At 37.8% G+C, this 22,287-nt stretch overlaps 1 protein-coding gene across 1 annotated transcript in view; it reads left to right on the top strand.

Moving 5' to 3' along the window:
* Window positions 1-21,873, top strand: part of FAM171B (family with sequence similarity 171 member B) — a 36,584-nt gene extending 14,711 nt beyond the window's left edge. The window contains 7 exon segments of the mRNA XM_065637609.1: window positions 7,514-7,747; window positions 8,456-8,548; window positions 8,844-9,002; window positions 10,828-10,995; window positions 14,916-15,032; window positions 15,821-15,944; window positions 16,215-21,873. Coding sequence (XP_065493681.1) covers window positions 7,514-7,747; window positions 8,456-8,548; window positions 8,844-9,002; window positions 10,828-10,995; window positions 14,916-15,032; window positions 15,821-15,944; window positions 16,215-17,550 — 2,231 coding nt within the window. The 3' untranslated portion in view covers window positions 17,551-21,873.
* Window positions 21,874-22,287: the final 414 nt, after the last annotated feature.

Raw genomic sequence — 22,287 nt, 5'->3', positions numbered from 1 at the left:
CCTTGAAGTTTTCTCTGGATCATGTGCTCATTTGCCACAGGCAACCCCCTGTAGTTTGTCATTCCCCTAGATTTGAAGTCACCACTTAAAGATGGGTTTGACTCAATGCATTTAATTTTACGTAATGCATTTATCAATCTCTTTTTATTTATGAAGCTTGCAAAAAACCTAATCTTTAGAAAAGTATTGATCTTTTGTTGTGATCTGTGATGTCATGGGCTAAAATATTATGGGGAGTCGTCACAGAGATGTCTCTGGGATGGGACGAGTGCTGGGAGGAAGGAGACTGAGCAGAGCTCGGCCAGGACAGGAGGGCAGCGTGAAGGGCCTGGAGAAATAGGAACTGGGGAAGATAGTTTTCAGAAATCAATGAATTAGCAGAAAGCGATGGGAGCAAGGACGAGATGTTTTTGAGGCTACAATAGACTGTTTGGTTTATGTCTTTCCTATGTTGCTCTTGTGCTCAGCTCTTAAAAGCAAATGCATCCAGTTGTTTCAAGAGATGCAGCCTGCTGTTGATTTGGAACTGAGGAGCCAGGATAGAGCATGAAATGTTTTCTGAAGTACTATTTTTGTTTTGTCCCAGTAAGGTGGGAAGAAGGGCCACCTGGAGACTGTGGTGTGTGCTGGAACAGTGTGTGCATCGACATGAATGACCTCCTAGTAAATAATTTCTTTTTTTTCTTTCTAACCAATATACAGATGCTTAAGGACTCTGACACTGTGGTCTGCATGTGCCTATCACAGCATATACCATTGATGTAAGGAAGTGTTTCTCTGTATCTAAAATAATGCTTTATTTGAAGCAAATCTAAAAGAAAATATTTGGAATGCTCTCAGATTTAGAATAGATTTTTTTTTTCCCAGCAAAAGCTCTCCAGAGCAGCCTGATGGGTGACAAAGCCCCCGCTTTGGTAGCAGTGTATTCAATTTTTTTCTAATTTCTGATCTGTTACAGTTTATCTTCAAATGAAGTAAGTGCTTGCTGGAGACACCTACATTTGACTAGACAGGATTAAACTGTCTCCTGTAAAATGAGTGTAACAGCCTTTTGCTGTGTAGAAGGCGCTGCTTGTCCCCCCAGGATCTAGCCTTAGCTCCTTTATAATTGAGATTTTGTTGATGGCTTCTGTAGAAATTGGTTGACCAGAAATAGGGCAATGGGAATACCATGGTGTCCTACTTTCCCAGACCCTGTTTCGCTGCTTTGTCCGTGGAAGTGTGTAATGTATTCTGCACCACTGCAAAGCTGTTCTTTTAAATATACATCTTAATGTTCTATTTTGCATTAAAATATTTTAAAGGAGTGCTAAGCTACAGAACTGTGCTGTATAGATTATGCAGTGGTATTGCCTCCACAGGACTGGCTGTTCATATACAAATGGAGCAAACGTTAATTAGCTCTGGGCTCCAATTTATTTAATACTTATTTTTTTACAATTTTGCATTATCTAAAAGCTCTGACTCTGACTGACTCTGTCAGTCTCCATAGTCGAACATTATTGAACATCACCCCTGATGTGTGGCAGTACAATGCCAATCTCTTCTTTTTCCCAAGTGCATTTCAAGGAGCAGTCCACACTTGCTTTAAACTCAGGCTTATCATGCTGTCATTTTGCTTAAAGATCAACCAAAACAGGGGCGAGTTTTAGCTGTGCTGTAACCCGGGTCTGTCCTTATGCACTCAGGTTCTTTACTAGTCACTTCGTGGTTATAGGTAGTTACAGGGCTGTTTGCTAATTAGATGAAAGTTTTAACTCCCAGAGTGTTTCTGGAGAGGAGTGGTACAAATTTTAACCCTTCGCTAAATGCAAGAATGAAACTGTCAGCTGGTTGTCAACTTTCAAGTGTTGTCTCTTTGCAGCCAGGTAGAATGATTGTATTTGTTATCCTGTGTGTATGTTGTTCTTAGAAAAATCTAACATCCTTTTTTCCAGAGAAAATGATTTTTACTGCTTGTTAGGTATTTGCTGAATTTCCTCAGGCCCTTTGTGAACTGTGTGAGGTTCTTAGCTTCTCAGTTCAGTTAAAATGTGTTGAGAATAAAATGTGTAGATTGTACTTGTAACTGATTAACAAAGACAAAGTTTAAATTGCACAGGGCAAAACGTTTGCAGTGTTTTGTATTTTAGTAGTATTCCTATGTCATTTAGGGAGGAAAAATAATTTTCTGCATTTATCTTATGCTATTATTTTGAATCAGAGGAGCAGCATATAAATAGCATCTAAACATCTTTATAAAGAATCACATAATTAGTTTTTAAATGAGATACTCTGTCAGCAGTTTGGAACATATAGAACTGTTTGTGTAGAATTAGAAATGTCATCATACGTGTACATGCCCATCTGTATATAAATGTCTATAAATGACTGTGTGGAGTAAGGCAGCATTAAAGACCACTGATAGCTACCAAATGATGACTACATTAGGATGTAGGGGTTATTAATGAGATTTTCAGGTTATCTGATAGCTACGAGAAGCAAATTGAAAACTGCTCGGAGAGCTTATCCTAGTGTCGGACAATAACGCTCAGAATATAGCCATAAAATAGCTACTAGGGTTTAGGAGTCACCTATTATGTCATTTTAATGCACTATGCAAGGCAGAAAAATGTGTCCAGCATCAATGCATTATACCCTAATAAAGAACAAAAGGTAACCGCGGGCTGACGTGCGCTGTGCTGAGGAGGGCTGGCTTCAGTGTTAAACCATCCCTGTGGCAGTGAGTTGCTCCCACAGCTCACCTTCACATACATGGATTGTTAAGGAGCTTTAAAGATATAACAGGCTTTTACTTTTTATAGATATGCTTTTATAGTTTGTCACTGGCTTTTCTGTAGTTTTAAGGAAATTTTAAGAAGTAATGGTTGGTCTTCATGGGCAGGAGAATTGTTTTATATGACCTTTTTTTACTAAATCCAGATGTGTGACTGTGTAGATTATATATATTTCATTGATTTTTTTTCTTTTTTTTTTTTTTTTTTTTTTTTGCCTCCCTCTTCTCCAGTGGTGATACATATGCAGTATTGCAGTGGATAGTAAAACCTGATATTCTTAGAACGTGTAATTTCTTCTTTACAGATCAGTGCACCTTTCATATCCTTAATTATATTAAGCCAAACTATATGGTGTTCTATGAATATAGAAGATGGAAAAAAAGATTGTTCAGTCAGCTAAGACCAGGCAAATTGCACAGCACGCGTTTGATCTGTCTGGTTAGCTGAGAGCAGCTAACACAGTGTAGGCAGTTTCCATAAAACACATGTAAGCGTGTGCCTTTTCTGGCGTGAGTTTGAACATTCTCTAGGCAACCACAAGAAAAGTCTCCTCCTAAGGAAGGAACTAATGAATAATTTAATTGTAGTTACTGTTTCCTCGCTCCATAAGATAATTGCTTAATTTGGTAGCTGTCTGTGTGCTTGAGAAGAGTAGCTGCCTCCTTCGAGGTGTAGAACCTCTTTTGCCACAGGACCTTGGTGAGGAATGGGAAAAGGGACTTAGGACTGAGTTGCAGAATGTGTAGGAGTATTTCCCAGGCAGTGCCTGCCTGTGTGTGTGTGTGTTCACTGCTGTATCTCACAGTTAATAATATGTGTAGTTTGGAATGTACTGATGCCTGTAAGGTCTCTAGCCTTGACCATGTTAATTAAATCTCAGATAAATATGGAAACCAGATAACATGACTATCTGCATGTAAAGAATTAAGAACAAGTTACACAGGGGTATTATAAAGAGGGATTTTTTTTTTTTGCACTGTTATGTTTTGTACCCAGCTTGCAATTCTGAGCAGTCCTTTGGCTTAATTCTGTGATATGATTTCTGATTTAGGACCGTGATGTGAAGCTAAATTGCAGGCATTAGATGTTGTTGCTGGAAGAAATGAAATGTCATTTTACGGTTGTGACATTTCTGAAGTAGCTAAATGTGGTAGAAGGCCTTGTTTCCCTTTGTCTCAATAACTTCTGCGTTTGTCTGAACATTTGTCAGCAAATGTTTAAATGTTGCAGAAGCTGGCATTTCCAGTGGGCTCGCCAAGAAACAAATCTCCCTTCCTCTGAGGCAGCACAAATCAAATTAGCTAAGACTGAGTTCGTTCTTCTAATTGTAGGAGTTCTGTCAAATCTATTTAATATTGTGATACAGCTGACCCATTTGTGTTTAGCGAGTGTAAGTGATGAGAAGAAAACCACAGATTTCGTCTATCGTTTAATTTATCAGCTTTGGTTTTGTTAAATAGTTTACCAACAGTTCATTTTTGCATCTGAAATGTTTTTCAGTACATTTTATTGTGATTAAAAGAAACCCTACCACAGTCTCAATCATATTTGAGACTTAAAAGTGTCCTTAAGGACTCGTGCTTTAAGATGTTTATAACAACAAAAATTAAGAAGCAGGATTTTCTTTACAAGTTAGATTTCATGAGTGTCAATAGGACGTTGTTAATAACTCAGGACTGCTGTAGGATGCTCTGGTACACTCCACTTTACACAAAACAGTAGCAGAATGTGGCTGTGGGGGAGGAAAATTGTTGTTACTGTTGAGTTCTGGCTTTTTTAACTGGGATTTTGTATGTGTTGTCATTTCACTAGCATTTAGATTCTGAGGCGTAATATTGTCTTCTGCCCTGTTACTGTCCAGAAATTGAAAGATTGCATAGACACTTCAAGTGACTTGTTGGCAGAGCATATTCTGGTTGATAGTAGAAAATTTTTAGTATTTGCTTGTGTATATGACTTGCAGGGAGGGAAGAACTCGCAGCCACTTGGCATGCTTTCCTTTGTCAGGAAGACTTGTCTGGTAAGGGCAGAAGCAAAGAGAGCTGGGGATCAAGTCTCCTTTAATCTTTGTCTTAATGTGAGCGGGTGTGAAGCGAGCGTTTTCCACGTGAGTAACCGCTGCTCACATGCAGCCGTGATACGCAGGTAATTACTCTTTCGGAGCTGGCATTGCACAGGGCTGTGTCTGTTTTCACACAGGAGACCTTTGTGTCGGTAACCCGCCCGGGACTGCAGTCTGCATCTGCAGCCGCGCTTCTGCATCTTCTCTTCGCCGCTTCAGACAGAGTATCAGTTTTGAAAAACGCCATGGCAATTTCCAAACCCATAGGAGAAAGAACTAACGGAAGTTGAGCGTGGCTAAAAGCAGCCCATGATATTTCTCAGTTCATTACGAGAGTGAAAATAGTATAGCTTTCTACATTTTTGCAGGGTTTTGTTTGGGGTTTTTTTTGTCAACCAAAGGCCTCTAAAACAGTGGGTTTTAATATGGCTGCAACTAAAGGAGATGAGAGGAAGAAATATTTTTGCAAAAAATAGCCTTTGAATTTACTACCAGCTGGAGGAGGACTGTAGCAATTCCCCCACCCTTGTGTTTTCATTAGGCTTTTTGTTAGCAGGAAAAGGAAAAATACACATTAAAAGTGGGAAATGATTGAAAGAAAGTGTCTTTCCGAGTGCATTCTAGGTTTTCATTTTTTTTACAACTTATTTCAGCTGTTAATCATAGACTCTTTTTCTCCTGACTTGATTCCAGCTGTTAAAATACTACTTTATACAAAGCATTTCCAGTATTGGTTCCTACTGGCATGGGCTTGGATTTTGTACTACTGAATTTCTTATTTTTTAAATAACGTTTCATGAGATACTCCTGGCAGCCAAGCGATTACAGGGTCAGAATATTGTACACAGTCTGTTTCCCTGTTTAGTAGCCTTTTAAATTGTCATTGGCCAAGGGCAAATGGCCTGTATTCTGAGTTTTGGCAACCACTGGAATCACACTAGTATATGTGTAGCTGGATCAGTCCCTGGAAGATCTGTTTAGCAGCCATAATTTGCTTACATGACTTTTTTTTTATCATTACGTGATTTTAAAACTCTCTAGCAACAGCAATTTGAAAGCATTTTTAATCTTGAAATATCATGCATAAGGAAAAAAAGACAGATGACATTGTTCTAAGATTGTTGTACATTTTCTGTTTAATTCCATCAAAGTATGTTCAAGTACCACTGGGATATTTTTTTTCTTTTTTTTGAAAGTACATATTAATTTGCAAAAGAAGATATAGACTTTTCTGTAATACGGTAGAGAATCAAACTGGCACAGCTGCTAAGCTTTGCTGTGTGTGCAATAAATAGTAATAAATTAATGTAGCTTTTGTTGTGTGCAGGTTATTTTTTGCTTTAATATATGGTATGCTCCATGCATACGATAGATCTAAATAAATACTTATTTCAGAGAGGCCTGATTTGGATGTCTTCACTGTATACCTTTTTTTTTTTGATGGATTGCGCTTGGCTTTTCCAGACCCTTTTCATTTAAATCAAGGTCAATGGTAGTAATTCCTTGGTGCAATGTCAATCTCAATTCTAGAGGAGATAACATAAAGAAATTGAACTATGATTTTATGTAGAGAAATTTCAAACAAACTTAGCCTGACATTTGACCTAAATAGAAATGCATATTCATAACTGAAGTATCTGAAAATATTTGGGTATAAAGGAATGCAATGGTGTTGAATAGTAGTACGTCTGTAACCAAAATACTGGAAAACTGATGTTTTTTGAAATATTTTTAACGGTGGTCCATAGATGTTTTAATTTATGATAATAACTTAGTTTCACACTGGAAATAACATGGTATTCTGTCCATTTCCATGTACCTGCTGTCTATGAAAAGACTCCCTAATAGTTTATTTACAATCAAGGAGAGAGAAAAATTAAATGTAATTCAGAGCATCTTGAGACTCTCGTTGCGGCAGGCCTACTATTCTCAACATGCCACTCATCACTGTAATATGATCTCTGCAAGACACTCAGATCCTCTAATTAGCAGTAGACAGATAGTATATTGGAGTTGCGATACGGAAAGGTGAAAGCTAGACCAGAAGTGGAAGTCTGGTGGGAGATGATTAAAACAGTCCAAGTGTCTGAATGCATTTGGTTACTTTATAATAATTTTACGCATGTAAAGATAAATGTGTTATCCCAGAGTCTGTAGACATCAAGTTCTCTGTTTTTAGAAACTCTAAGGTCCATCCTTAACTGTGTGACCCAAGCCAAGGGTTACACTGGATAACAAGACCAGCTGTGATATTGGTGCAATGCCACAGAGCATTTGCAAGGCACGTTGGATCTCATGTTGTCATAGGTGCATTGTTCAAGCTTAAACAAAAGGGGAAGAATTGCTTTGTAATTTTATTTTGGTTGCTTTTTTTGTTTGTTTGGGGTTTGTTTGTTTGTTTTACCTGGTTAGGTGTTATATTTGATGAGTTTTCTAAATGCTTTTTGGCATCTTTGTGCACCATCTCAAGGGTGTTTTCTTCCTTTTTCTCCATGGTATATAATTATATGATTATCTCTCCGTTTGGCCAGAGCTTACCCTCTGTTGAGGCAGAGATCCACCGTACAGTGGATGAATAGCTAAGGCATAAACTCTAGGACTTCCTTACAAATTTAAGTGATGGTCCTTAGTTACGATGTATTATGACCTCCTGTTTTTTTCTTTCTGTTAATAGGATCTGTTTTTACTCTAAAAGTTCAAGTAAATGACATAATCAGTCATCAGTACCTGCGACAAGCGGTTGTAGAAGTGTTTGTCAACTACACGAAGACAAATTCTACTCTTACTGGAAACAATGGAGCAGTATTAATAAAAGTTCCCTACAAATTAGGATTAAGTTTAACTATCGTATCTTACAAGGATGGCTACATGTTAACGCCTTTGCCTTGGAAGACTGCGAGAATGCCAAGTAAGCAAACATCTTACAGTCCTATTATTAAACTGTATCTGTCACTGATTAAATTCCTCTCTTCCTCAGCAGTCTGGATAGTTACTGTCAACTGGCAATGACTGAATGAAGTCAGGCAAGGGAGGCAGTGCCTGTCAGTGCAGATGTAAGGGTGAATAATCTGTCAGACTTGTCAAAATTCCTATTGTTGTAAAACAGAAAATAGCCCTTTTTAACTCTAAGTAGATTATATTGCAATACCATGAGTGTATCCTGAGAAATTGCTTACCTAGGCTTAGCAAAGGGCTGGTAATGTGTTTTTACAAAAATCATGTTGTCTTTAGTGATTCCTGGAGTGCTGATGCTCTGAGTCCTGTATAACAGGTATAATGTTATTATAGCTTCCTTTCAGCAGTTTCCTCACAAGTTTTCCTGTTTAATTCTTGCATGATCTTAGAAAAGTTATATATATTTTTTTAAAGAGATGGACTTTTAAGTATTCTAGCCACTCGTTTATCCACAGAAGGCATAAGACAGTAGCGAACATACAACAGAGGTCTTCCTGCCTGTCCACTAAAATCCCTGCTCTGTACAACAGGAGTTATTTACTTATCCAGTCTTCATAAACGCTCTTTTTTCAAATGCTCTATTCACTGTTCCTTCAGATTCTGAGATCTTACAGGATTTTTTTCAGTTGCACAGTGTAACAGATATTATCACTTTCCACAGTATACTCCTCTGTGACGCTTTCATTATTCCCACAAAGGCAAGCAAATCTGCGGCTGTTTGAAGATATTGTCTTAATTACTGGAAAACTGTCCGGTAAGTTCAGTGTACACAGACGATAATCTGAACACTTTGTGATAACCATCTGTGCACATACAAAAAAAAATTAAGCATTTTAATATTCTCATATAATACCTATCTACTCAAAGCCAGATTTTCAGTTAATTGTGTAGCTGTACATGTGGCTGTGACAAGTGCTAGTCTAGAAATACACAAACCGTGGAGAAAATGGGTGAAAACAAGTTGTTATGCTGAATGGATTTCTGAGCAGGAATAAAACCACTGTTTGTGTGTTTCACTATTGCTAAGACAGAGTATTACTTTTTTACAGATGCCAAATCTCAACCAAGTGTTCAGTTTCCAAAATTTTTAATGAAGCTTCCAACAAATCACCATATTACAAATGTTACAGCCTATCTGACAGCACCAGAGCAATTTTTAAAGGACGACAGCTTTCTCTATACGACAGGAATTCTTCTAAATAAATCAGGTATGTAACCATGTTGTTTGAGAATGTTTTTAGAAGAAGAAATCTTCAAATTATAATGCATATGAGTGCACAGTGATTCAGAAAAACATACACTTGAATTAAAAGGGCCTGAACCTGCTTTCCTGGCATTAAATCACACAGCTTTGTTCTATAGGAGTAAGCTATAAACACAACAGGTGAATAACTGATGTTACTCTTTATTCGCTTCTGTGTGGTATGAGAACATAACATACATCTTATACACAGAAATACTCCTTCAGAGTCTGCTTTTTATATGTGTGTGTATGTATATGTTCATGGTTTCATGAGACTGTGGAACTGGTTTAGTAAACACCTTAAAAATATGGTTATGGCTAGAGTGTAAACTAGGTGAACCTAGAGAAATCAGTGAAACTGCAGCAGTTGCCTTCAGCTGTGGGGTTTCTGCATTGTCACTAGAACGTCTGGCTCTGGGAGCTTTACGCTGAGCATGAAGACTGAATGGAAGCTCTAGTTTGGCTCACAGACAGTTAATCTGCATAAACCTGTTTGACACCAAGTAGTCGCTGTGTATACAGAGCAGAATTGCAATCACGTTTTTTGTGCATCTCTTTCACTGGAGAAGCAGTAAGTTGTTTCATGAGTCATTATAACTCTGCTTATATGCACTTGGATCTTTTAGTATTTGCCATTCTATCAGATACTTCTTTAATTTGCGTAAATACAGTAGTTTCTAGTAGATTGTACTCTGTGCAGTTCCATCTTTCTTTTGTTCTTTTCTTTCTGTTCCCAGTGGACCTGAAGCCATGAGGCTCTTAAATTCATTGCAGCGCATGAGGAGGCCACTGTATGGCTTGTTTGAATTTGTCATGCTCTCTTCTTTAATTTTAATTGAATTAAAATCATCATATATATTTATATCTTGACTTACATATTGTGGAACCTTTCTTACCTATATTTCACCTCCTTAAATGTAAAGCATAAGAGAATAAGCAGTGGTTTCTCCTCTTTGAGTTTTCCTTTCAATCTGTTTGACATGTGTTTTAAATTATTCATGTATTCCTGAAGGAATAGGCTTCCTTTTAGGGCAGGTGGAAGCTAATTGATATCCGATGCATCAGGAGTTTTCTCACAACCAGCTTCTAACAGCTTGCATAGATTTAACATTATTCTCAAACTTACTAATTCTGTTTCAGCTTCTTCCACCATCCTGTCACATTGTGCATTCTGAAATATTTGCAAATTAGTGTAAGAAAAACAAAGGAAACAAACTTTCAGGCTGCATCGTAAAGCTCTGTATATGCAATGTTTCCTTTGAGTGCTTTGACAAGCCTCAAGATTAACTATTCTGTTAATTTTAACTGCCAAATCAGAAATCCTTACAGAAAAATTTAAGAGGACTGTTTAACTATAGAGAAATTCAGCAGTCATATATTTGCATGTCTTCCATTTGATTCAATGCTGTGTATATTGCAATTATGTAAAAAAATGTTATTTATATTTGACATAGGTTATCTATTTTGTAATCTCTTCTTCCCTCACCCCCAGGCCAAGTTTTGCCTAATCATTGGTTCTACAGTCAGCATTGAACCTATATGTCAAAAGTCTGTTTCTCTTTTACAGATTTGGTGTAGAAATGACTGGGGTTTACTTTAATAATAAGATTTTGAAAGTCCAGAAGAGATGTTGATTTTTATTTGACCAATTTGGTGATAGCTGACTGTGTAGCTGGATGTGCATGAGGGCTTGCCTTTGGTCATAAAGAGGATAGAGTCTTAATTTTAAACATTTTTTAAAACATACATTATGAATGGAGAATTACAGATGAGATATTTCTCACAATCAGGTTACAAAAGCATGGAATTAGCTCCTCTTGCTGCAATATGCGTAAACATTCTTTTGGCTGGGAAAGAACTGAAAGTCAATGGTCCCATTCAGATTACACTTCCTCTTCCCACAAGTACTGTAAAATCAGGAGATGCTATACCTGCATGGACATTCGATATGAAAACTGGTAAGTGGGCTAAGTTATTTGTTATTCTGCTTTGTAGCACATATATATAGTTTTCAGCACATGACACTTTATGTCATGGAACAGTGATGGCACTAATATATGACGTGGTGGTAAATAGTCACCAATTTTATTACGGATTCTGTATTGGTTTTTGATTGACTAGCCTGAATTGTTCAAAGGAATTTTCCTGCTTTCATTATTTCGAAAAGCTTTGGTAAAATTCATTAGCATTCCTATTTAACAAATGTTTAATATAATGGATTTTTATTTTCATGGGAGTCTGAGGATTCAGGAAACACACATTTTGAGTGATGTTAAATTTTAAGCCTGGTATTTTTGTGAATGCCTTCTTAAAACAAATCAGAATTGAAGATCTGGATGCTCTGTTTCCTAGCATATAGCCTTAAAGATCCTTTGACTCTAAAACTGGAATAGATATTACTTAACAGAAACAATTGAGAAAGTGAAATGAGGGGGAAATAAGAGTTATCAAAGGGAACAACATAGTTCTTACAGTATGCATGGGAAGAAGATGCTGGGGATTAGACATTCTAAACCTTTTGTCATCCCTTCATGTCTAATTTTAGTCAACAGTGAGTAATGAGCTACCTACACTTATCCCATTTGAATGTCCTGTATTGCGTGTGTGTGCATTAGTGTACTGATTGCCTTACATTGTACCTTATACTTACCATCACACTTCATCTTGAAATATGCAAGTAAAGAGGTAAGTGTCTTATTCCTTATTGAGGAAAAAAGCTGTTATTCAACTGTTGGAAGTACAGGAGAAAACATTAACAAAGCTTCGTTTACATGTTCAAGAAATAAACTCATCATCGTAATGAAGAACAACCAAAGAACATTAATTTGAATTAAGAACATGCTAATAAAAAATTGGCTAGATTTTCTCTTGGGGAGAGAATGAATAGAATAAGTTTTGGCATAAAATATTAAGTCTGTTTATACACCTAGACTTCAGAGGAGTAACTGGTGATAAGAGATAGCATTCTCCATCAAAGAAGTGGGGTTAGTCTGACATGGTCAAATAGCACAACGTGTTTTATTCCTTACTGCCACAGCCACTTTTGCCAGTTCCTCTGCTCATCAAAATCAGTACAATTAAATTAAACAGTATTCCCTGAAAATACAACAAACAGTTTCAGAACAAAATGAGGCCTTGGTACTTATTTTTAAAATGTTCTATAAGCTTCAATGATTGTTTGCTGCTACCCTTATCTACAGTCATGCTGAATAAAGCTATAGCTAAATGGAAAGTTAAAGCTGAGCTGTTTTAACTCACTAAACAGAAAGCTAGGTCAACAACATTATTAAACATAAAAGTTGACAGAGCTAGAGCAGCTCGGCACGGGGTTAGGTTAGGGTACAAAGCAGAGTAAGGTGTGTGTGGGTGTTGAGGGACCTACTCAACGTGCCTACTTAGGTGTGTTGGCCTTGGGGGTAGAGCAAGAGCAGGAACGTGGCATGCTGACCCAATAAAAATAATTAAAACAGTAGTTGTGTTCCTCTTGGACTCTGATGAAGGTTCTGTGAAGTTAAGTTGTTTGTGATGGGTGCTCACTGGGGTGTGGTGTTTGCATGGAGCCTTCACTGCTGCTTGCTGAGGAGAGGACAAGGAGGGCTCTGGAGAAGGAGAGACATTTCAGGCATAACACAAACTTCCACTTTTTTTCTTCCACTTCCTTATCTCTTCTCTGCAGTGAAAATTTGCAGCTGTATTCACTGTTCTGAATATTTATTCTTAAATATGTTTCTTTTACCTTTGATCTGACATGTGCGAACTACTTTTGAAGGTAACTGAGTAATATCAAGGCATTTCTTAGTCAAGGTTCAGGTGACTGAGGACAGCTGGCCACCTCAGCTCTCCAGCAAGCATTTGAGAGCGTCCATAAGGAGCAGTAGCCCCCACTCGGATGAAGAGCTGTCACTGCACTGAGTGATGAGGCTCTGGCATCCAGGATGTTGCATGTGGAATGTCCCCAGCAAGATGTTAACACACACTTATATACTCTGAAGTCCTTGGGTAATATGTCATAATGGTATTCAGGGCTTCCATGTCAGTATTGTTAGGGGTAAAGGAGCAGGTCTGTGTTTGATGTTGTGTAGAATGATCCGCATGCACTAGAAAAAAAAGCCAGAAACTGCTTTTGCATGTCTGCTGGTGCAGCATTCCCTGGGGTTACTTGAAGTGTAATAGTACTGAGATTGTTCCAGGAAAATGAGCTTTTGAAACTATATTCCAGCTGCTGTTAATGCAGAATTTGTTGATGTATATTGAATGTGGCTTCCTTTCTACTAAATATTTTGCCTCATTAGTACCAAAAGTATTATGTGGGATTTAACAGAATTAAAAAAAAAAAGCTTGCATTGCAACATTTAATTGGGAACAATATCCCTCTGTTTCCCAGTAAATCATAGTGAATATATGCTTACTCATAAATCACATTTTAATGTTTCTCTTAATATGTACTGTTTTCTATGGAGTATATTGGAGGAAGATATAATTTACAGAAGAGGACAGCAAACATTGTGCAGCTGCTTATAGATTTGTTCAAGTCAAGATAGAACTTCTGGAGACCTAGACATTTTTTTGCCTTTTGTATGTGTTGGTTTATGGTTTTGTTGTTTGGTTGGTTTTTTATTCTGCCTGTAAGCAGCCCACCCTCTGTACTTGTAAAACAATAGTTTTGGACTATAGTGACATCTTGCCTTAGAGTTGATGGTACAGAGAATTTGAGGATCTGTTGTTGTTGCCTCCATATGAGAGTTAGGGGTGGAAGACCCTTCTGGCTGGTGTTGCTCCTGAGTCTGGCCAAGGGGTTTTTCAGGTACCCGAGAACCCACCTGTGTAGGTGGCAGCTGCTGTTCCCTCCGCCAGCCCTCACAAGCACCAGGAGAGGCTGCAAGTTTTACTGCCGAATGATATTGTGCGTGTGTGCCTATGTGCGCGCATACGTGGCATGTGTCAGTTCTCATCTTTGTCTCCTGTCTGGTAGATATTTCTTTTTGCTTTGCTGAAAGAAGGGTCCTGGAGGAAAATGAAACTTACAGGCCTTACGTGAATTATACTGTTTGCATGCGTTGGTTATTGTTGTTCTAAAAAAACTAGTCATTCTCCCTTCTTCTCAATATTTGCAGTTTGAAAATGTAAGGTTATTTATATGAGGTTGTTTTCTGTCTTTAGAATTTCACAGATGGCCCACAATAAATGTGGTCAAGTGCTTTCAGTATAATTCTGTCTCTTCTACTGCGTGATGTTATTATTTGTAGAAGCTGGCATACCATGATACTTGTCCTTTGCATTGCCAAACAGATGGTGTGGGATCTGTGTCCTAACGATAGACCTTCCTTGGGCTAATTGAACTGTTACTGCCTTGGGGCAGGGAGGAGGACAGAAACACTCAAGACAAACATTGTTTATCCTATTGTAGTTTGTTATATTGAAATGCTTTCCCACTAAGTGCTGCTAGCTAATGTTAAACTTGTATTCATATGCTTAAATTACCTGCTCCTTGATATTTTTTTTTTTTTTGTTTTTAGTCGTGGGCTTCATACATGCTTAAGCTCATGTAATCTGATTTTTCAAATGATTTGTGTGCATATCTATGAAAGACGTTTGTTAATAGAAAATTAGTTATATTAAATTAATTATGGTAAGTAATGTTGATGCTTAGTTTCAAAGTAAATGTCCACACTGGGATATTTGCAATGAAATTGTCAGGAGAGAAAGTTTGTGTGTTTAGCTAAAGCTGTGTAATGAATAGCATATAGGTCAGAAGTTGCAGGTTTTCTTGTGACCTTGTATATTTTCGATAATAGCTTAATTGCTAATGGTTTGAGGTATAGAAGAATCCTGCATGTCGTTTGTAATATTTTGCCTTTTTTTTTTTTTTTTTTTCCAGGTGCTTGGGTAAGCCGTGGGCTGGGAATGGTGAAGGAAGCAGACGGTCAGTTAGTTTGGACATACACTGCTCAACACTTGGGCTACTGGATAGCAGCTCCACTGCCTGGAACAAGAGGTACTGCAACAACTGGCAAAGAAATTACTGAGTAACCCAACTTACAATGTATCATAAGGCTGTCAGCTTGATTGCTTTGGTTACAACAGAAAGGGAAAAACGACATGCAGTTTCAACAGTTGGATAACTTTTGTTTGAATATTGCTAGTGTGTCTTTGTGCATATAATAATTTCCTAGAACTTCAAATGTTGCAGAGGGCAAAGTCTGGACTGTATTTATTTAGACTTACTTGTTTATTCTATCGCCATCTTTTGGAAGAAGCCCGCAAGGGAGCTGTGACTTTGGAATCTAAAAATCAGCAGGGCTGTATCTCTTACTGTTGAGGATCATATATGACAGGAGGAAATACAACAAGAAAATTAGACCTGGGCAAAACTTGTTGCATTTTTTGGAAATTCATATGAAGGGATTCTTATTGGAGAAATATTATGTCAAAATTTAAAACCGTACTTTCCAACAGAAGCACTAAGTAGAAAATGTAGACCATGTTTCTAAGTCAGTTTGGACAACGAATACAAAGGTAATTTGACTGAAATTGAGTAGATGTTATGATAAGGCATTAGTACTTGAGATGATCCTTTGAAGATCCATTATATTGTAACCTCTGTTTGTATGTTTACTAGTTCACTGAGATAGCAAGGTGAAAAGGGAAGGATGAACGTAGTGCCATAGGAACACAAAATCATTGGAAAATTACAGTTTAATTCATTAGCTACAGCTCTGCATATCAAGAAGAATTATATGTTTTTGAGAACTAATACTTGCCTGGTTTTGTTTGACAATCTAGAATCCATTATTAGTGCGGTTTCCAAGGACATAACAGCCTATCACACAGTGTTCCTTACGGCCATACTGGGAGCTACTGTTGTCATTATCATTGGATTTTTTGCTGTTCTTCTTTGTTATTGCAGGTAAGCAAAACGGCAGGCTATAAGAAGCTCAGCATGAATGGAATTTAAGGTTGATAAAATAGTCTTTTGAAGTTGAGACTTGTTTCCTTAGCTAAACTATAATACGTAGCCTAATATTTCTTCAAAAATTACATTTATTACAGAACTTTATTTTAAGTTTGTGATGTACGGTATAACTTCTTTACCAAAATCTAATACTCAGCTTTGGTAGACAACAGTCTAGTGATTTCCTAATATGCTATACAGTCACCTTGCATCTCTTTTGCATAGGGATAAATGTGGTCGGGCACAAAAGAAGGAAAAAAATACAACTAAGCTGGAGGTAATAAAAAAAGACCAGACAACATCAACAACTCACATAAATCACATCAATGCTGTCAAAGGGTCTTTAAAGTTGGAGGATAAGTCACAGTTGTATACACCGAAGATTTCTTCATACAGCCCTCAAAGAAGGATGTCCATAGACACAGAAGACGGAAAATCACGAGACAACTTTAAAATCTACACAGAGGATGCTTCTTACCAGTCATCCTGTCAGACTGGTCAGGCAAGAAATTCAGGCCATTCATTGGAGCCTAGTGCTGGACTTAGGCATTTACAGCAGCCGAAGCATAGTAGCAGTGCTATTTCCCAGGCTCCTAGGGACATTCAAGACCCAAACAGGTACCTTTCACTGAAAGAGGAGATGTATGGTCTTTCCCATATCCCAGAACATCTAATGCATGTTTACAATCAACCCATTGCTATTCTTCAAACCTCTGACCTTTTCCACTCGCCAGAACAATTGCATCCTGCTAAATCAGCAACTTTGCCAAGAAAAGGGCAGTTAGTGTATAGCCCCATGGTGGAACCCGTGAATCGCGAGAGTTACATGCAAACATTACCGAAAATGCCAGTGCACTCTCATCCACAGCCTTCTGCCTGCAGAGATGAAAACAGTACATTGGATACTGAAGAGGGCTTACCTTCCCAAACATCAAACTGGGGCCGGTACACTAACAGCTTACTGGAGTCTGTCTCTGTTCCTGGGACACTGAACGAAGCCGTTGTAATGACTCCATTTTCATCTGAACTCCAAGGTATTTCAGAACAAACATTATTGGAACTCTCTAAAGGAAAACCATCTCCGCACCCTCGAGCATGGTTTGTGTCCCTGGATGGAAAGCCAATCGCTCAAGTGAGGCATTCTTTCATAGATCTGAAAAAGGGCAGAAAAACAGAGAGTAATGATACCAGTCTGGACTCTGGTGTGGACATGAATGAGCATCATCCTAGTAGGAAACTGGAGAGAGAGAAAACTTTCATTAAAAATATGCCACATTCTAAGATCCTTGACCTGGAAGATCTGGATCTGAGTAGCAGTGAAAGTGGGACCACTGTTTGCACTCCAGAGGACCAGGCTGTGAGGCACATTCTGGATGGAGGGAATGGGCCAGTCATGGACCAGCATGATGAAGAAGGTCTAAGAAGAAAAACTGTATCAGTAAGTCATGAATCTGGTATCCCTTCTGCTAAAAAAAGGGACAGACCGTCTATCACGAAAAGAGATAGCAAAACCAATATCTGGAAGAAAAGAGAGGAGAGGCCACTTGTTCCTATAAACTAAAACACAATGTGCTTTGTGGTGTTGCTCTCCTTGCTGGTTATTGACCTCTTGGCTGCTTCTGTAATTCTGCAGTGTTGGGTTTACAAGGGAAATGTTGTTTTCCAGTATTGAGCAAAGTTACTGGTGGTTTTTTTTAATATACCGGTTGAGTTACTAAACTTCAAACGGGCAATTGATATTCAATGTGAATTGAAAACAGGGAAATGCTACTATGAAGATTTTCCAGTTCCTAATTTTGCTGGCAGTATAGGGAAGGCCCACATTTAAATAGCCTGTCATTCTTGGACACACCTCTGGGAATGCACGGTGAGAAATGTAGGCACACGTTTTAATTTTTTCGTACTTGTTGCTGTTGCGTTGGCAGACTAGTTAAAGCCATTCCTCAGCCTTATTCCTAATCAATGTGACCATCTGTACAGTATTTTATATGTGAACTTTTCTAGGGATCTGTTCCTACTTCTTTGTATAATGTAAAATGTTTCATCCGTTAGTCCCATGACACCAGCAGACGAGCTCTGTTGGATTTACCAGCGGAGCTCCATAGCGTTGCTGCCCTCCCTGTGTGCCCATCCATGTGCAAATGGTTGCTGTTCCACATAGTAGTGGCAGAAGGGGGAATTGTCCAAGCTCTGTGGTCAGTGCAGTTCATGGTCCCCGCTGTCTTCAGATGTTGCCCATCTGCTTTGTTACGAGCTGTGGACATGAAAGATTGGCGTCTGCTATGAAGTGTCCACATCCAGCAGAAAAGTACTGGTTCTGGTAGCACTGAAAGCTGCTGCTACTCCTGATCCCAGTGTCTTGTCTTGGCTTCGTTGTCAGTTAAGATCTTCCCTTCTGCATGCTGTTGGGCAAGCTGAACTCCACAACATACTCTTGAATCCCTGCAGGTTTGTAAGTTGGAGTTTGGCCCATAATTAAAATACGCGAGTTTAGACAAATTATGCCTTTGAAATAGTTTTTCTTAGCAAGGAAGTTTGGCACTGTTGCTTTTTATTTTATGTTTAAAAAAATGGAAGATCGTCGGAAGTTTATGTGCCTACATTTTGCCAGCCTGAGCTACTTTTGTCTAGGTTGTGCATCACAGAGAGGTTAAACAGGCTTTAAAAGTTGGGGGTTTTTATGAACATGAGAGCAAATTGCAAAATTTGGTCTGTAATGCAATATATATACTACTTATGACTCATCTTAGAGTTAAATTTACCAAAAGTCATGAATGCATGAAATGTAACTAAGATATGTATAGAGGAAGGAAAAGGCCATCAGAATATTCTTTATTTTTAATGTTCATCTCGTCAAAGTGATTGTTTCAACTTTGGCTAACAGAAAAGTAGATGCATCCCTTAATGTGCTTCATATAGTATATCAAATGTCTTTCTGTGGCTTTGAAGCTGTTTCCCTGGTGAAATAAGTTCCAGCATTTTGGCTTTGGCGGTTTGATTATAAATCATCCTAAAAAAGCATTATAAATATTTCCTTTGGAACTTGGTTAAGATTCTGTGCCAAGATCCAAACATACAATGCCTAAATCTGAATTGTGGAGTGAGTCTGCCCTGTAGTACACTCAAGAGTAGGGAAATATCCCTAACATTCAGTGATATTGTGATACAGACTCCTGTAAATGACTTTATTCATGTGAGTTCAAAGGAATGAAGTTCTGCACTCCAGTGTTCTCACTCTGCATCCAGGTAGGTATCTGGGCACCAAAGTAAAAGGATTAGAAATGTTGAGAACATCAGTTATAACTTTGGGATTTCAAAGTAACAGTGCCAAAAGACAGACTCATGTCATGCAGCTTCTCGTCAGCTCTGACAGCTGATCAAGAGCAAAGGGCAGGGTTTGATTCTGTTCCATCGTTCTAAAGGATCTTTTGGCCATCTGGATTAGTCACAATTTTACCCTGCACATATGGTAGTGCCAAACAGCCCCTTTAAAGGCCGTACATCGATGGGGCACTTCAGCTTGTAGCCAACAAAGCAAGGCGGAGCAGAACAGATCTTCTTAGAAGAGTTTCTGGCTGATGGGCTTCTCGGTAGGAGGAGGAAAGATATGAGAAAGTTTTTTGAAAAATAGGCACTTCATCATACATAGGATTGATATCTCTACTAGATAGTAGCTCCTCCCTTGGCAAACGAGGGTGTGGGCATTTCTTTTAATGGAATATTTAAAAGATTTTCTGGAGAGTGCTTGCTGCAGTTCTGGTAATACCATTTCCAAGGCTGTCATTAGCTGTTGCTTCTCTCCATGCCAGTCAAGCGACAGCTGTCTTTGCTTGCTTTGGAGATCCCATCCGCCGACTTTTCTGTGTGTAACTTGCTAGAATTTTTCGCATAATGTCTTATGCTGCTGGTAACACTTGAAAAGGCTTTTCTGGAGTTGAGTCTTATATTAAAAATAAATACATATCATGTTTTCTGTGTCAGAATATGATCAAACGATTCTGTAGAGAGAAATTACTGCTGCAGTTGTATCTGCAAAGATAAATGCCACATGGAAAGAGGTGGTGGCCCTAACCACACAATGACAGGGAAGTCTTCCTTGGCCCTACCATGAGCATTAATCTTGGGTTTTAAAAACTCTATATAACTCTAAAATTATTAGAATTATTCTTCATATTTATATTCGGTATTTACAGAATATATTATATGAGTCTTCATCTTCCAGCTTTATGTTGGAATTTATGCACTGGAAACCTGTATTACTTATTAGCAGCTGGAATTCTTTTTGGTTTTAGATCGTCAAAAAAAGGAGTTTGACTATACTGAGTTCTGATAATTTTAATTCCAGAGGTAACAATACATGATGTGTAACATGTGGAAAAGACAAAATGCGATCATGAAATTTGTCTTTGTGGTCAAACTAATGCTTTTCTATATTTCTATGTATGATATCAACATATGAATTAATAGGAATGACTGAATTTATTATTTATTTTTTCTGTTGGCTCAGTATTGCAGCGCGAACAGAATGCTCAAATGCTAGTGCTAGAATTAGGTCCATACAAAAAGTGGCAAGGATTCATGGCACACTGCTTTTGCAAAGACCAGGGAGAAATTCAGCAGTTTTAACTTCTCTGAATCTGGAGGTTGATTACTTTGAGAACAAGAAGTGGGCCACGCCTGAAGCACCTTTAAGTAAGCCCCTGCTCAGGAGAGGGGAATGAGTGGCAAAATTGGAAAGGATATATTAATAGCCTCTTTCTGATGCTTGTTTCCAAACTGATAGGTATTTGTGCTTCAGTGGAATCAATTCTTTTTGAAGAATACAAATATTTGCCGGAATTATGTCTCAGTTCTTCACAAGATGCCTCTTGAGCTGTCAGCTTTTGCAAAAAACCCACATATACGTACGTACAGTTTTTAAGTGAAAGGTGCTAGGTAGGTACAGAACAGTCAAGACCAAAGTTTATCACATATTTAAGGTGAAAGGCAGTTAATAAACTTCGGGAGTTTCCTCACTGTGGTTGCAATACATGATGTCGAGATTCTTCTTGCAGAAGGGTATAACCAGTTCCAGGACTTACCTGGTTTTGATAAGGTGGTTAATGGAGTTAGTCAAGGCTTGTTTCTGCAGATTAATTCAGGTGGCTTAGATCATACTTTGATGTATCACAAATTAAGGCTAAATAGTCTGTAGCTATATGCACATTAATCTGGATATGTTATCTAGAATAAACTAATTGACTAATACTCTGTTTGCTATCAAATGCCACATATTACAGAAATTTTTTTAAAAATGGAGGAACCACCTAAAAATTCCATTTGATTACCAGGAAAAAAATTTACAGTACTGTCAGAAAATAAAACAACTCTATCTTAGAAACCTGAAAGCACGATCAATTCGGTAATTAGGGACATTATTTACCAATGTAAAGCTAGAGATGATGCACAAAAAATAATCCAGGATGTAGGAATGCAGATGTTTATTTGTCTGCTTTGTTTTTATGCAGGAATTTGTACCAAAGAGGATGAAATGAATGGGCACCAGTCTAACCTCTTCACATTAGTTTAAAAGTGAAGCAGGTTAACAAAATTACCCATCTAATGCTGTACAAATTAAAAGGCAGTACACTATATCTGTTGTCTAGTACTGCATGTTAGGAAAATCGAAAGGTAGATAAGCCTGCTGAAGTGCCTTTCTTTTTCATCAGACTTATTTTATCAGTGGGACACCTGGCTATCTGAAAAGCACATTATGTTTTGGGTTTTTTTTCTGTTAGCCAAAAGAACCTCAATTCATACTTATAATGATGTAGCTTTTATAATATTTCAAAAGGCAGATCTAGTGTTGTTTATGTTGGAATACTGATTCCTGCATGTTGATTATGATGGTAATTGTTGTAAACCCTGTTGGTTTTTGGTTTGGGGTTTTTGTTGTATTTTATGTTTGAAAAGAAATCAAAAAAATACATCTTTAACAATGTGAACAGTATTATATTTTAAAAATGCACCTACATGATCTCATTCAACTTCATATGTCAAGAGTAAGCATCCTGAAGTCACTGGATTTACAGGTATGAAACTGACTGGGATTTTAACTTCAAAAACAAAATTAATGTATGTTTGTATATAAAAATTATTATCATGTTAAAAATCCTTTTTTTTTGGCTGCTAACATCCTTTGCCAGTAGGAGTACAAAGTATATAGAGATAGGTACTTAATTCTTATTTTCTAGAACCAATTTGGAGCCTAACCTGTATTGTTTATATAACCCAAGCTTCTGCTTTTTAATTTTTTTTT

Source organism: Caloenas nicobarica, chromosome 6, assembly GCF_036013445.1.
Source record: "Caloenas nicobarica isolate bCalNic1 chromosome 6, bCalNic1.hap1, whole genome shotgun sequence".
Taxonomy (NCBI): Eukaryota; Metazoa; Chordata; class Aves; order Columbiformes; family Columbidae; genus Caloenas; species Caloenas nicobarica.
Note: the sequence above shows the minus strand (reverse complement) of the source record. Positions and strands in the feature narration are given on the sequence as shown.